Source organism: Conger conger, chromosome 18 (assembly GCF_963514075.1).
Source record: "Conger conger chromosome 18, fConCon1.1, whole genome shotgun sequence".
In the NCBI taxonomy this organism is placed as follows: domain Eukaryota; kingdom Metazoa; phylum Chordata; class Actinopteri; order Anguilliformes; family Congridae; genus Conger; species Conger conger.
This window is the reverse complement of record NC_083777.1, coordinates 12434470-12448627: the sequence shown is the minus strand read 5'-3', so window position 1 is coordinate 12448627 and position 14158 is coordinate 12434470. Positions and strand designations below refer to the sequence as shown.

The 14158-nt window shown below is 43.1% G+C and overlaps 1 protein-coding gene across 4 annotated transcripts in view; it reads right to left on the bottom strand.

Annotated features, from left to right (window-relative positions):
• LOC133118084 (SH3 and PX domain-containing protein 2A-like) overlaps positions 1–14158 on the bottom strand; it is an 88990-nt gene that overhangs the window by 50584 nt on the left and 24248 nt on the right. For all 4 annotated transcript variants that reach the window (XM_061227784.1, XM_061227787.1, XM_061227786.1 and 1 more), the window contains exons 4-5: positions 11143–11219; positions 9243–9334 (exon numbers count right to left, since the gene is read on the bottom strand). In XM_061227784.1, coding sequence (XP_061083768.1) covers positions 9243–9334; positions 11143–11219 — 169 coding nt within the window. The remainder of the gene's footprint in view (positions 1–9242; positions 9335–11142; positions 11220–14158) is intronic.

Below are 14158 nucleotides of genomic sequence, written 5' to 3'. Positions count from 1 at the left end.
GCAGCCGATTCCACAAGAAGTTAACATCCATTCAATGGTAGTTTTTCTCCTGAGGAATGTTGTTTATGATTATGGTTGCTTATTGACTATCTCAGAGACTAAAAGACTGATTGATGTGAATTGGACCAATAATTATAGCCAAAACAACAAATAACTGCACAACGTCCCTGAGTGTTAGCTCACGATGGTCCGAAAACTGCCGTATAAGCCTGACCGGTTCATAGTCTCTCGTTAGCAACAGCTTTGACACCACAATGTCACAGTGGAGCTATATGCTGAAATGGATTGCGTTTGGAAGTTTTTTTTTGTTCTTTTTTGTGTTTACATACACAAAAAAGAACAAAGCTAATCTGTAAGTATTTTTTTTGGTTATTCGTCATGAAGGTTGCACAGTGTACACTGTTGGTGTACGGTACGGAACATGGTGAGGTTACGTTACACTCCTTAGGTTCTTTACATATAATTAATCGAAACAGCTAGATATTTTACTAGCACTTCAGGTTTAGTACCTTGCTCAGGGTTCAAGGACAGTGCCAGGCCCAGGAGTTCGACCTGCATCCTCAGTTCCCAGTTCCCTTGACCAGTTCCCTAAGTAGTGTTCTACACTCTCTCCTACCACACGGAAGATTGGCTGAGTTCCAGCCACTTACTTTATAATTTATGTTATAGCACTTTTACTATTGATTGCTGTAATTTTTCTCCCTTCACTCAGGCACTTATGCCAGACAATCTGCTCATTACCACATTGCAGTACAGCATTACATTGATGTGTCTCAATTGAGTGACAATATATTTCTGTTTCTACACTGGTGTTTCTGCACTACGCCTAGCACTATTACATACACTGTTAGGGAAGTCCCTCTTTCAAGTTTACACATGAAAATGTGAAATTGGATAAGATACAATTGGATAAACCTAAACCTAAACTAATCAGAAACAGCTGAGAAGCCAACTGTCCAATTACTTTTGGTCCCCTAAAATGAAGGGACTATGTATAAAAGGGAAGGTAATTCCTCCATGGATCATCCGATATGGATGTAAATACTATCAAATTACAGCGAAAGTGACAGTCTGCACTTTAACTTCGTATTCATTGTTTAATGTATGTCCAATGTGCTGGAGTACAGAGCCAAAACAACAGAAACTGTACCACTGTCAAAATACTTATGGACTACAATGTAAATATGGCTTTTGGAGTAATCATTAATGACAATCTGCGTTTTGTGGGACAGTAGCTGGAATTTGATCAACATTTCTCCTTCGCTTTTTTATTCTATTTCCTTTTCCCCACAAACACAGTTAATGTTGGTATCTAAACTCATAAAGGTGTTTCTGTGAAGAAATAAACAAGGAATGAAACTGAAGGCCAGTGTTGACTGAATCTCAGCGAGGGTCCCTTCCACAGAAATCTCAGAGCGTCACTGTTTGTCTCTGTCTCAAAACATGCTCAAGTACTTACAGTAAGTACACAACAAGAGAATCACCCCTTCCCAGTCTCAGGAGGACGCCATCTTGCATGTGCTTGTGGTGGAGTCTGAATTCAAACACTTCACACCTCTCAGTGCTGCCTGCTATCAGTCCAATTAAAGGATGAGAACAAAACCCTGTCATAGCGGTTTTCTGTTAAAGCTCATTCTCATCCCCGGAGAAGGTTCTCAAGCATTCTCAGCCAGGGGTGCAATAACATCATAATCATATCTTACAGAGGAATGACAATTACCCATTGGGCATAAAAAACTGTGTCCTTGTACACTGCCATCCATCAGCCTTCAAGTAAACATCTGCTCCTTCTGAGGGAGAAAGAGACAGGGAGACGTCTGACAGGTAACGATCTGAGCGTTAATTCCCCAGGCGATGCAGAGGCTACAGGGCTGTTCTGCAGCACCAGACATTTTCTGAACATTTTTCAGGTGAACTAGACAAAGGACAGGCAGGTCTATGTGCATGTTAATGCCCTGACAGAAAGCAGAGAGTGTAGGTACAGCTTGTTTTTCTCATTCAGAGAAAGGGAGGGATACCAGGGAGGGGCAGGGCCTGCAACCACAACAGAGGCAAGCTAATGAGGATTCTGTTACCACAGCTATCTCAGGCACAAGCCCCACCCCTTCTTGTGTTTATATATAAATAAAACAAACTGAATTATTTAGTATTCATTTTAGGAAACAGCAGGCTATGACATGTTCTGCTAAACCATATCCAGCCATCAAATGTAAAATATCAGGGCACATCCATGTTAGCAAGCTATGCTGTATTGAACATATTTTAAAAATAATAACTGGATAAAAACCAGCAAGAAGCCATTCTGAACACAGAAATGGCTCATTTGAAAAGGTTAGGTGTTCATATTCTTGTAACTTCCCTTTCATAAGATTCACCTGGAAATTAAGTTCCTGCCTGAGCAAGACCAAGCCTCATCTCTCTCACAGTCTGCTTTCGTGTCTGTTGGACAGCCAGCAGTGAAAATATTTCCTACATTTGCAATTCTGACATTTTTCTTCTACTTCTGTACTCTCTGATGAAAGAGAGGACATATTATACTCTAGGTCACTGATCAGCAACTCACGGTCCTCGAGGGCCGAGAACTGCTGGTTTTCCACCCTCCCTTTACCTGGGAGTCAGTCTGACCAAATAGTAGCACTAATTACCCAGGAGAAAAGAAAACCAGGGCTGTATTTGATGTTCCCAGCTCTAGGTTAGAACTAAGGAAGGGGGTTGTGCACAGTTCGCAAGAAGTCTTTTAGTGCTGATATTGCACAAAATATAATAAAATATGTCTATGATGACATAAACAAAAAGCAGATATCAATATGTATGCGCTTATCTTTGTCATTTAATGTGATTCACAGAGAAAGAAAGCAGAAGCCCTGACAACAAGAGAGAAAACCGGGACACGTTGAAGAATGTATTGAAATTTCCCCACGGGGATAAATAAAGAGCTATCTATCTATCTATCTATCCATCCATAAGAAGGTTTGGCCTTGTCTAGATATGAACATGCAGTAGGTCTAGCTTCAATGCAGACTGGTAGTCATCTGACACAGCACGGGGAAGTATCTGTTTCTGGATTTCAGACCAATTTCTGCTCTTAATTATTCAATTATCCCAATCATTGACATGATCTGTCATTGATAACCACATTCCGTGATATAAACAGCAGCTGATAAATGTTCTTGTCTTTTTCGGTCATAGTGCATTTGGCTAATTACCTGATAAAGCCAGGGTAACTGGTGGCAACAGAATCCTGCATACCTACCGGCCCTCGAGGACTGGAGTTGCCCATCCCTGACCTGACATATAGAACATCAGAGCAGTGACAGTGTAGTACAGTGATCTTCTCCTGGTCCTGGAGAGCCGCAGGGTGTGCTGGTTTTTGTTTTTACCTTAATATCAGCAACAAATTCAAACCCAAGAAACCAAGTGAGGTGAGTTAACTGTGTAATTACCTGCTTTAATTGATCAGTGCTGAGTAACAACAAAAGCCAGTACACCCTGTAGCTCTCCAGGACTAGGAGTGAAGACCACTGCTGTAGTTTAAGGGCTTGGGAACTGTGCTTGGAACTCAGAAGTTGGCGTCTCCATTCTCAAATAGGACACTGCCACTGTACCCTTGAGCAAGGCACTTAACCTGAACTGCTTCAGTAAATACGCCGCTGTATAAATGGACTGTACATATAACAATGTAAGCTGGGTCCCCCTGGATATGAATGAAAATGTCAATGTAATCACACAGAAGGAACTGGCAGCTCCCTCTGGTGGCAAAACCTGGTAGCTCACGAGCTAACACGCTTCAGACAGCGCTCACACAACTTGTTGCCGTACCTCTCTTGCAACACGTTATCTGTGTATCTAAAGTATGAGTCAAAATCACGCACAGTCTGTATACTGTGTAGGATAGACACCCAGCAGGTTGTGGAAAAAAAAACAACTAGCGCAGTCTCATTTTCAGAGTCATATAATTCCCCTAAATTACCGGTCTAAACAAGCAGTCTGTACTCCACCTGATTTGGGACAGAAAGTGCGGCTTTGTCTGAGCCCTGAGTGATTAGGCTGGAGATCAGCTCTCTGTGGCGGGAGGGGCAGGGCTAACCCGTTGCCGTTGATGCTGTCCCCACTGTGGGTGGGAACAGGCCAGTTCCATACAGATACCGGGTCCTTTATGACCCATGTTGTCAAATTTGGGGTTGTAATATAAATATGATTTTTATTCAAAATCTAAGCATGGTAAAACAAATATGATGATTTGTGATCGGCAAAAACAAGATAACTAATGAATATTGTGAATAATATGAATCGAATTCCATAGGAAATGAATACCGGTTCATTTGGACCCAAGGGGTAATTATACAAAAACACGTTTTATTCTAAAACTAAAAACAAAAAAAGATTTTTGGTAAAACACCCCTCCCCATTCTTCCCTGCCATTGACAACAAAACAGTGAATGACCATCCCTGCTTCTATGGTGTGGCCCTCAGGGGTGTCATCAACCTTCATCTACAGCGGAGGAAGTAAGGATGTGTTGGTTACCTCCTCTCCTCAAGACAGAGGTGAGATGAGCAGAGGAGATGAATTGGGAGTGTCTGGCCCATATGCTGGGCAGTGAGTAAGAGTGAGCGGGTGGGTGTGACGGTCTGCTGACTGACTGACTCTTCCCCTGACCCCCTCCACTCACACGCTGCTGTGAGTCAGTCGTCTGGCCGCAGTCTGCTTCACAGGAAAGGGCTTTCAAGTCAGGAGTAGTGAGACACTCTTCCCTGTATGTGTGTGTGTGTGTGTGTGTGTGTGTGTGTGTGTGTGTGCGGACACCGCAAAACCCCTGCTGCCAATCACTGCAGGGTTCCTCTTACTGGAACAACAGCGGAACGATTAGAAAGGCAAAGGCCTTTCAGCCAACCATTCTGCCTGAGAAGATCCTTAAAACCCCACACTGTGGTGCCAATAAATCAAATTAAATACAAAATTGATCAAAAAAACTTTGTAGCAAGGTGATGGTTTGCTAATACGGCCTGTGTACACAATGGGCAGTGTACACACATTAGCACAGCTGGGCTGCATGCTAACTCCCTGTTTTCCACAGACTCTAAAGGTGAAATACATTACCACGATTTACAGTAAAAAGAAATACATTAACCACATTTACAGTAACAAGAAAACTGTGAAGAGTATTATCTGTTGGAGGAAAACAAAAATGGGTTTTATTTATTCTAAACAATGTTTGATGAAATTGTGCAGTTCTGAAGGAAACTTAGGGGACATAACAGCAAAGCCATTTTGCTTTGCTTGTATGAATGGCTTCTTTGCACCATAAATGCAAGCCACAATTTTGAAGTATCTCAAAAGCAGCACATACAGTATGCTTTGATATTAGTGAATTGAGCAGAAATACAACAGGAATGAAATATGTTGTTTGACCTTGATGTACTACAACATTCTCAATGCCTATAACTCAAATAGCATCAACTTAAGATGTCTCTAAATTGCCAATTATAAAGCCAAGGTTTCAAACATAACACTGTGAAGGTCTCCCTGAATGATAGCAGAACAAAAGACAACCCAGGAAAAGTCCTTGGTTGGCCATGCCAAGCATTCACAAATCATTTGAGTAAAGGTTGATGACTTGTTATGAGTTTGTACATTCAGATACACAATTCCTCAAGGTCTCCTTCAAACAAGTGCATACTTTAACTTTTTTCTGGAAAAGTGAAAGGTTATTTTCACATGCACAAATGATGTCTACCCTGTGGAAGAAAACCACTCAAGCTAGGTTTTGAAACAGTCGGTAGCTGGTTGAACAGGTCAGACCAGCTCCCAGCTTCACATGGTTTGACCAGCTCAAAGTATATGGGGTAGCTGGTTGACCAGCTCATACCCAGCTAGACCAGTTATGACCTGCTTGTCCAGGTAAATTTTCAAGCTGGTCAATCTGGCATAGCTGGATTTTACAGCAGGGTTTTCTATGCTAATCACTTTTGTGAGTTTCAACACTGTTCTGCTGGTGGAGAACAGAACAGGGTCGAGTTGATGCCTTAAACCCTCACTGCAGCTGAGAACACAGAACAGAATCCCAGGGTGTGAGAGGATGTGCCGGCCAAGATGGACTCTTCCAGAGATTCCTAACCAAGGCCCCTGCCGTGCAGCCTTACCTCTCCCACTGACGCATATCCAGGGAACGCTATTTAACAACATAACACGCCAGCTGCCAAATTTCTACTCAGCCCGATTTCATTTTCAGGAACAATATTGTTCCTTGTGCGACGAGGAATTGCTAAACCCAAAAGCCTATTTAAAAACCGCTTCCAGCACTCGAAAAAGGCTGCCTTCCTGCTGTACCGAAGATGAACAAGCCCGACTTCCATTTTTTTGTAGGATTCTGACTCACAGACAGAAATGTAAATATTGAAAGCTTTCACTGCAAATATCCAAAGCCATGACTATTATCATTTCCCGAAGCTGCCTCCGTACCACCTTTGGCATTCTGAAAAGGTAAACAGCAGGAAGACAGTTTGTAGGTTCTGTTTGGCTGACCTTGGCTCTGGGGGGAAAAGAGAGGAGGATGGAGCTCCTGTTCGTTTTTATAACGAGAAGCTCACATTCCGTGAAGTCTCCACCATTACGGCTCTTGTCAGGTACTTGAGCACCAGTACTTTCATTCACTTGTCAATTTCAGAGTCCAGAACATTCCAATCCACACTCAGCCTCCCAGGTAGAGCAGAAACCATGACGCCTAAATGGAACATACAGTAACTGCTGAAAATGTACTGTATGGCTGTCAGCCTCCAGACTTTCAATCTGTGCCTTTAAAGCCTGCGGTCTGATCTGGTGGAGCCCTGGTTATTCTGCCGTCTGAAAAGACGTCTTTGTGTGGGGACTCTCGCTCTCCTCCACCTCTCGAGAAAAGGATGAATTTGAACACAGCGACCGCAGTGTCTTCATCAGAACCCCTGCATGTTCATCACACAATCTCTATACAATATAGCCACTGTTTAAAAACTGCCCAGTCAGGAAAAGACAGACGCTGAACCTAGAGTGAACCTATGCTGCCTTGACCTTTTCTTAAATATGAGAAATATGATCTGTGTTTTACATCTCTTTTATGAAAAGCTGCTAATATGGCCTGATGGCATTGAAAATGACTACATCGCAAAGCCTCTATTTTGCGCTTCCTCAGCAAACTCATCTCGATCGTGATCCTCTTGGACCAGTGAATGAAATATGGTGATTGTAACTCTCTATTGTAACTAATATTAACCTCTACATGCAAAAGCTAATAATATAAATCCATGGTTATTATCTTGGAATGGAAGAAAGTGTCCTCCCAGTTTTATCAGACAAGCTGAGAAAAGAAGAATCATTTTACTTTCCATCTGTTTCTCTAATAAGCTTGTGCAGCCGGACAGCTGAAACGCTGCACTGTGAAATGGAATCGATAATCATATAGAGGTTATGCATATGAAATATTGATTTGCCTGCCCGGGATCGATTCAGCCATGAGAAGACAAGCGATCCATCAGTGTAAATTCAGCTCCATGACTCTGGAGTTTCCACATTATCTTTATCCCGTATGCCTAAACACATGCACATAACACCAGCCTGTCGCTCTCAGGCAAATTCACAATGGGAAGTCAATGCCACTGCATAAAAATACTTGGCTCATGTCATGAAAAGTTTACCCGACTTGGCAAAGGAATTATTGTTTGGAGGACTCAATTTGCAGTTACTGAATGTCAAATGTATTTTATTTATTTAATTTCTTGAATTTACATTTGAGTGTGTGTGCATGTGTGCATGTGTGTGCGCGTGTATGTGTGTGTGTGTAAGGCAAGCACACACACACACACACACACACACACTCACTCATTCACTCACTCATAGACCCTGCAGCCAGGCTAAGCAAATGTGATTCTTAATGCAGGCTGGGATTAGATGTAATCTATCCCTGGGTGAGGGGCTCTTATACAAGCCTGTAGCCAGGGTGACCCGGACAGCACAGTGCACAGCCTGATTTACCGCTAACAACCGGCGGGCTAATTCCACGTGTGAGGCTCCTTGATGTCCACATCAGCCTCATTGTCTGTCTGATTTACGGCTCTGGATGAACGGGAGTGACACGGAACGCCGCTGAAAAATGACGCCGCGTCAAGAAGCAGACAATAAGAGGACGCATGAGTCAGTGCGCCGGGCAACGAGACAGGCCTGGCGAGGAGGTAATTAATCAGGTTATGGAGGCTAATAACGGGGTGGGGCTTTGTCCTCCCACCACTTTTCTGCTCCAGAGCGCTGTGTGATGGAGGGATAAGCCAGCCTCCTGCGGCAACACACAGGCTGAAGCAGCTACGGACACAGCGGCGACTGAGCTAACAAACCCACAAACACATTCAGCTAACAAACGAAGAACTGCATGCAAACCCGGTTACCACTTTTCTTCCATTTAAAGTGGTCGCTTGGTCGCAGGGTTAAAAAGGCGCCATGGTGTAAAATCCGGCTATGACCAGCTTGAAATGCCAGCTACCAGCTGTTTCAAAAAATAGCTCGAGCTGGTCAAGCTATGTTGAGTATGGAGCTTGTCTGGTCAAGCAGCTACCAGCTGTTTCAAAACCTAGCTTGTACTATACTTACCTATTCAAATTCATAAACAAGTAAACAATAACATTTCCTTTTGTCATAAAGTGAGTCATTTCCAAACATGAGAGCTGGAGATATTCACACTGATGATTTGGTCAAAATGTAAATGGTCTCAAAATGTCAAAATGACAAATACTCTAACCCTCATGTAGCAGAGTATAGGAGCTTATAGGATGAACAAAAAAACACATTTAAAATGAAGATATAATGAAATATTCACAATGAAATAGTTACAAACCAGCCAAAAATAACAGCCCTTACTGTTTAAAAAGCATCAGCATTTCCTAAAGACATCAGGGTAGGACCATATATAGGTCATATATCCTCTAAGTTTAAGCATTCCACATGTTCCAAGTTGCAGTGAATTAAAAAGTAATAATTCTGATTAGATTTTTAGTTAATGTCCCTTATAGTGCAGGTTTCAGTGTAGTTCTTGAGATGAAGAAGAGACTCGTCTCCTGCTGGAAATTAATTTATACCTCTCCTCCTTCAGATCAATTCAGGACATTCATTGAATTGAATTAATCTCCTGAATTGAAATATCATAACTGAAAATTGTTGAGCATTTTTCAGTTCATAAAATGAGCGTCATGCGGGTGGGCAGAAGGAAGGTGAAACTCACTCTTTGGGGGGGTTGAGGTCTTCGGCCTTGGTCTCGAAGAAGCGCAGGACCTCCTCACTCTGAGAGATCCGGGGGGGCAGTCTCACAAGTGCCTGTAGGGGGAGCAGACACCGTGAGCTGAACACCGAAAATCTATTTCACTTCTGGGAGAATGAAATGGGGACCCAATAGCACTCTCTTTCATGGTTGATTTTGCACCATTTCAAAGTGTACACTCTCAGAAATAAAGGTCTGAAAAGTGCCTAAAAAGGTACAAATGCTTGTCACTGGGGTGGTACCATATAGCAGCATACAATTGTACCTATATATCTAATTTGCACCTTTTTGCAAAAAATTGACTCATTTGTACCCAAAGTGAGCATTACTGTACATTCACGGTACATTTGGGAAATTTGATCCTCGAAGAACAAAAATGTACCTCCCCTGTCACTTTATGTCTGAGAGTGTATATACCATACTCTCCTCTGGAGCCTGACAGCTGCCACTCCTCTTTAATGGGAAGTCCTCCAGCTGAGCTGTGCAGTCACGGCTGAGACGGATTACACGTTGTGTACAGCTCAAAGCTGGGGTCTATGGGCTAGGGTGGCCATCTTGTTTTTCAAAAACCGAAGACAGGGGTGAGCGGCCGGGCCCTGTCATCCTAATATTCCAGACAGGCCCAGAAAGAGCCTGTATCCGGGAGAAGGAGGACGTCTGCTCAAGCTATTCCAGCCAGGCCACAGGCTGTCTGTTTAGGGATGTCTCTGTGGAGTCGCATGTGACTGGCTAAGAGGAGGCCCCAGCCCTGTGTCTAAAGGAAGAGGGGGGAAGTCGTGGAGAAGAAGAGAGGAGAGGAAACAGGGCAGGCTTCCCGTGGGGAGGAGAAGACAGAGGAAAACATGCGGTGGGTGGGTGATAAGACAGACGCTCTTATTCGCAGCTTCAGTTCCGGATAAATGTCCAGTTCCAAAGGCTTTACATGTCTGCGTGATCCACACTATGCATACATTACATAGTATATACATAGATGGACATAGTTTCAGCTCAACATTAATAAAGATAATGATATATTGACATTGTCATATTATTTGGAAGCTTGTTCTCATTCATTAAACTTGGCTGTACAAATAGAGAACACACTGTGCAGATATTTGAAATCATCAGTAAGGCCAAGTAACACGCCTGGCATATCACAAGTGGCTTAGCGATTGGTGAACTCAAAACAGCCCTTTCCTGCTTTGAGGGAACATGCAGTCACTGAGTTCAGCTGAGAAGAAAGGAGAAGAAAGATTATCCACCTGCCGCCATTTTGTTTTTTCCTCACCTGCTTATTCATGTCACCATGCCAGATGCTCCATTTATCCTGAGTCTTTTCCCTTTCCTAAGAGAACTATCTCTGTTCCTCCTCTACAGGAAACGAGAGCTGCAGAGAGACGCTCTCTTTCCTGTGGGATCTGGTACCTAAGATACCACTCACAGCCTGTCCTCTGAAAACACTCCTAATTCTTGCTCAATCACACAAATAAATGAAGTAGGGGTTTTTCTGCTAGTTTGTTTTTTGTGATAGTTAACTGGCCACAATGTGTTTGTTGAGGGAAAAAAAAGAAACACTTGCTTGTCATAGATAAGGATATTAGCCCCAACATCTTACTGATATTTTCCTATGCTGTTGTCCTATGTGCAAAGAGATTAGGAGAGATACATTCTTCTTTCTAACAATACTTTTCCCCTTCTAACATAAAGCATTGAGCCACGTTTGCATGAATTATAAAACGTGAATCACTGAATTACAAGTCGGTAGTCAGCTGTAACGTGTGCTGTACAACGAGCCTCGTGAATGATTCACTGACTCATAAACTCAAGTCCCAGCCCTCCTCTCATTTGCGTGTGTGTGTGACCCGTGTGTGGCGGCTGGATGTACCCTGCAGTAGTCATCAAGGTGCCGCAGTCTTTTCATGGCTACATCTCTGACGTGGCTTCGACGAAAGAGGACTTTCCCTGTGAGAGAAACAGAAAAGTTATGCTTCGAATGAGTCGTTACCGTCAGTAGATACACAATTACAATCAGACATTTATTCCATTCATTAAAATACAGAGGCTGCTCCCTTTGACAAATAATCTGGCACAGTCCACGAAGTGAACTTAAAAAAACGCACAAATAAAAATAAAAACAGCATTTATACTGCAGTATAGTAATAGTCCCCCATAACCCAAAAAAACATGTTTTATGACATGTCTTAAACTACCACCAGGTGGCAGTTGAGAGTGATAAAGACACCATCAACTGTCAATTTTAGCTTTCCCAACTTGAGGATATGTAGCACATTGGGCACACAACACAAATTCCTTGTGTAAAATTTAATAACACACTCTCTAACTTTGCATTCTTCTGATAATTACACAATAGTTCATTCGAATAATATTCTCTCTTCCACCACATAAAATGCTGCTGGACTTCAGAAACCCACTGGTGTCGAAACTACAACACAGCCCCATGTGTGCTCAGGAAAAAAAAAAAAAATCTGTGCCCCAGCTACATGTATCTGCAACACTGCCAGCGCTTAATAACATCAAATATTTAATTAGTCACGCTCCAAGTTACACACCACACGGTTTGCCATCATTTTAAAAATACGCCCGTAGCAAGAATCCCCGCAGGACCAAGGCTACATGAGCTAACTAAAGCAGTACTTTAGATTAGCATTGAAGCTGAACCAAATAAAGTCAGCATCTGGTTTAGTCTACTCTGCAAGGTCTCTTTTTATACTGGAAAAATGCCTGAGGAAGGAGACCGTGAACACAAGGTAAAGGGAATGGGTTTGGACAGCATTTTATGTGCTGTTAAAAGGCCTGTTTGTCCATTCCTGTTGCTGCAAGATTGTACCCAACGGTAAATGGTAAAGGTTTATCATCCTATGTAATATAATGTACGCCAGTGCAGTGCAGTCTGAACATGAGTTGTGCATGCTTCTCATGGGAGGTACACACACAGTCAGCAGAACTCAGGGCCTGGTTCTGACGGACGTTGAGATTTGTGCTTTCCGTCTCAATGTCAGCGGGCACTTCGGAAGCTAACACATAAACTGCTCCCTTTCAAAAGTGGAGCGTCACCCCCGGGCTTATAAAATGTGAAACGGGCATTAAAGCCAACCTTTGTTGAGTTTTCACCGACAGCGATTAGGATTTACAGCCCCCGCTGTTTACCATGGGCTGCTATAACCACGTCCCCCGCCTGTAATTTCGCCCATTAGTTTCCATCACTAGAGCGACTTTGAACACATCAGTGTTTAACAGCAAAGGTTGCGGTGAGGAGAGTCATGCTCAAGGCCTTAGAGGATGTCGAGACAAGCCTTCCTGAATAAAAAACAGGAAGAATTAAGACAGCGGGGAGCTGGCCTAGCGGTGTTTGTCTGAGGTTCGTACACACCCATACAGCAGACAGTGTTACAGACCAGCGTGAATCTGCAAAGGACTCTGAGCTTTGATCTCATTGACAATTATCACCCAGCGCTATGAATCTATTTACCAAATCCTGGAATGAATCAAAATGTGTCCTTGTATTTGATTCATAAGTAGACGCACACGCTTTTCTCCACAAACCCTGGCACGAAACTCACCCGTCAGCACACTGTCAAACTGTGTTTGTGAAGAAGAAATGAGCTCTGAATCACTGCACTCTCAGAAACAGTGGAGACAGTGGAGGTGCAGTACATTTTTATTCTTCAAGGATCAAATTTCCCTGAAAGTACAGTAATGTTCTCTTTGGGTACAAATGAATACATTTTTCGAGCAAATAATTTACTAATTGATTACATATCGCTGGCTACAGTACAATATGCACCTATAGGGTACTGGCCCAGCAACAAGCATTTATACCATTTTAGGGACTTTCCATACCTTTATTTCTGAGTGTGTGCAAATTAAAGTTAAGGACGAATCTTGAATGAATCCAGGGCCAAATCACCCAGACTGGAAAGTGGGGAAGTCTGTTTCTTCAGCTGCCGTGTTCCAGACACAGGTTTGGCGCTGCCCTGCCTAGGTTTTCACCGAGCAAGCGGCTCACACAAAAACTACATTTGGTGACTCACTCCTGAAGCAAGCGACACCACACCGCATGGCTTATCTGCCTCCTCCATATTGAAAGGGACAGAGTGGCAGCGCCAGAAACAGGCTCAGTGAGAACAGACTGTTTACTTCTGAGGGGCCGTGAGGAAAGCACTCTGCAGAAGGTTTACGGAGAACATAAACCACACCAAACAGAGGAAAACCCGCCGCTAAGACTGAAAGCCTCTGTCCTCACCATCGGTCCTGAGGTGTAATTAACCTGGTAAACTTTCATTCATGCCCAGGGGTGTCTCAGCTCTGTAAACACATTGGGTGTTTAGTGTCTGTGACACGTGACCAGGGGGGAAATATGGGATTTCTCTGCCTGGGAGAAGCAGAAGGTCTCCATAGAGACATGACACAAACTGCTGACTGAGGCAAACCCATAATGTCAACTAAGTGAACCGATCATACAAAACTGGTAGTCCACCAGTGTATACTTCCTGTCAATTACCTTAACCCCATGCAGAGAATAGAATCTAAATTACAGAACCAGTGTATACCCTGTACTTCTTGCCAATTACCTCAGCCCCTGAAGAATTACCATCGTATCTAAACCATAGAATCTAAAAACTGTACGGAACTGCAAAGAGCAGCTGCAACAGCCAAGACCTTGTTCTGTCGTCTCCCTGCCCCCTCAACAAGACACCACTATTCATGCACATTCCCTGATAGTGGGCTGAGACAAAGAACAAAAGCACTTTTTCTGGGTCTAAATAGAGGCCTGGTGTATATCACTGGGCTGGTGGCAGTTAGCTGCCTGCAACTTTTTTGCTGACTCAAATGTTAACTACTTAAGTAAACATTTTACATTTTAGGCATTCAGCAGAAGT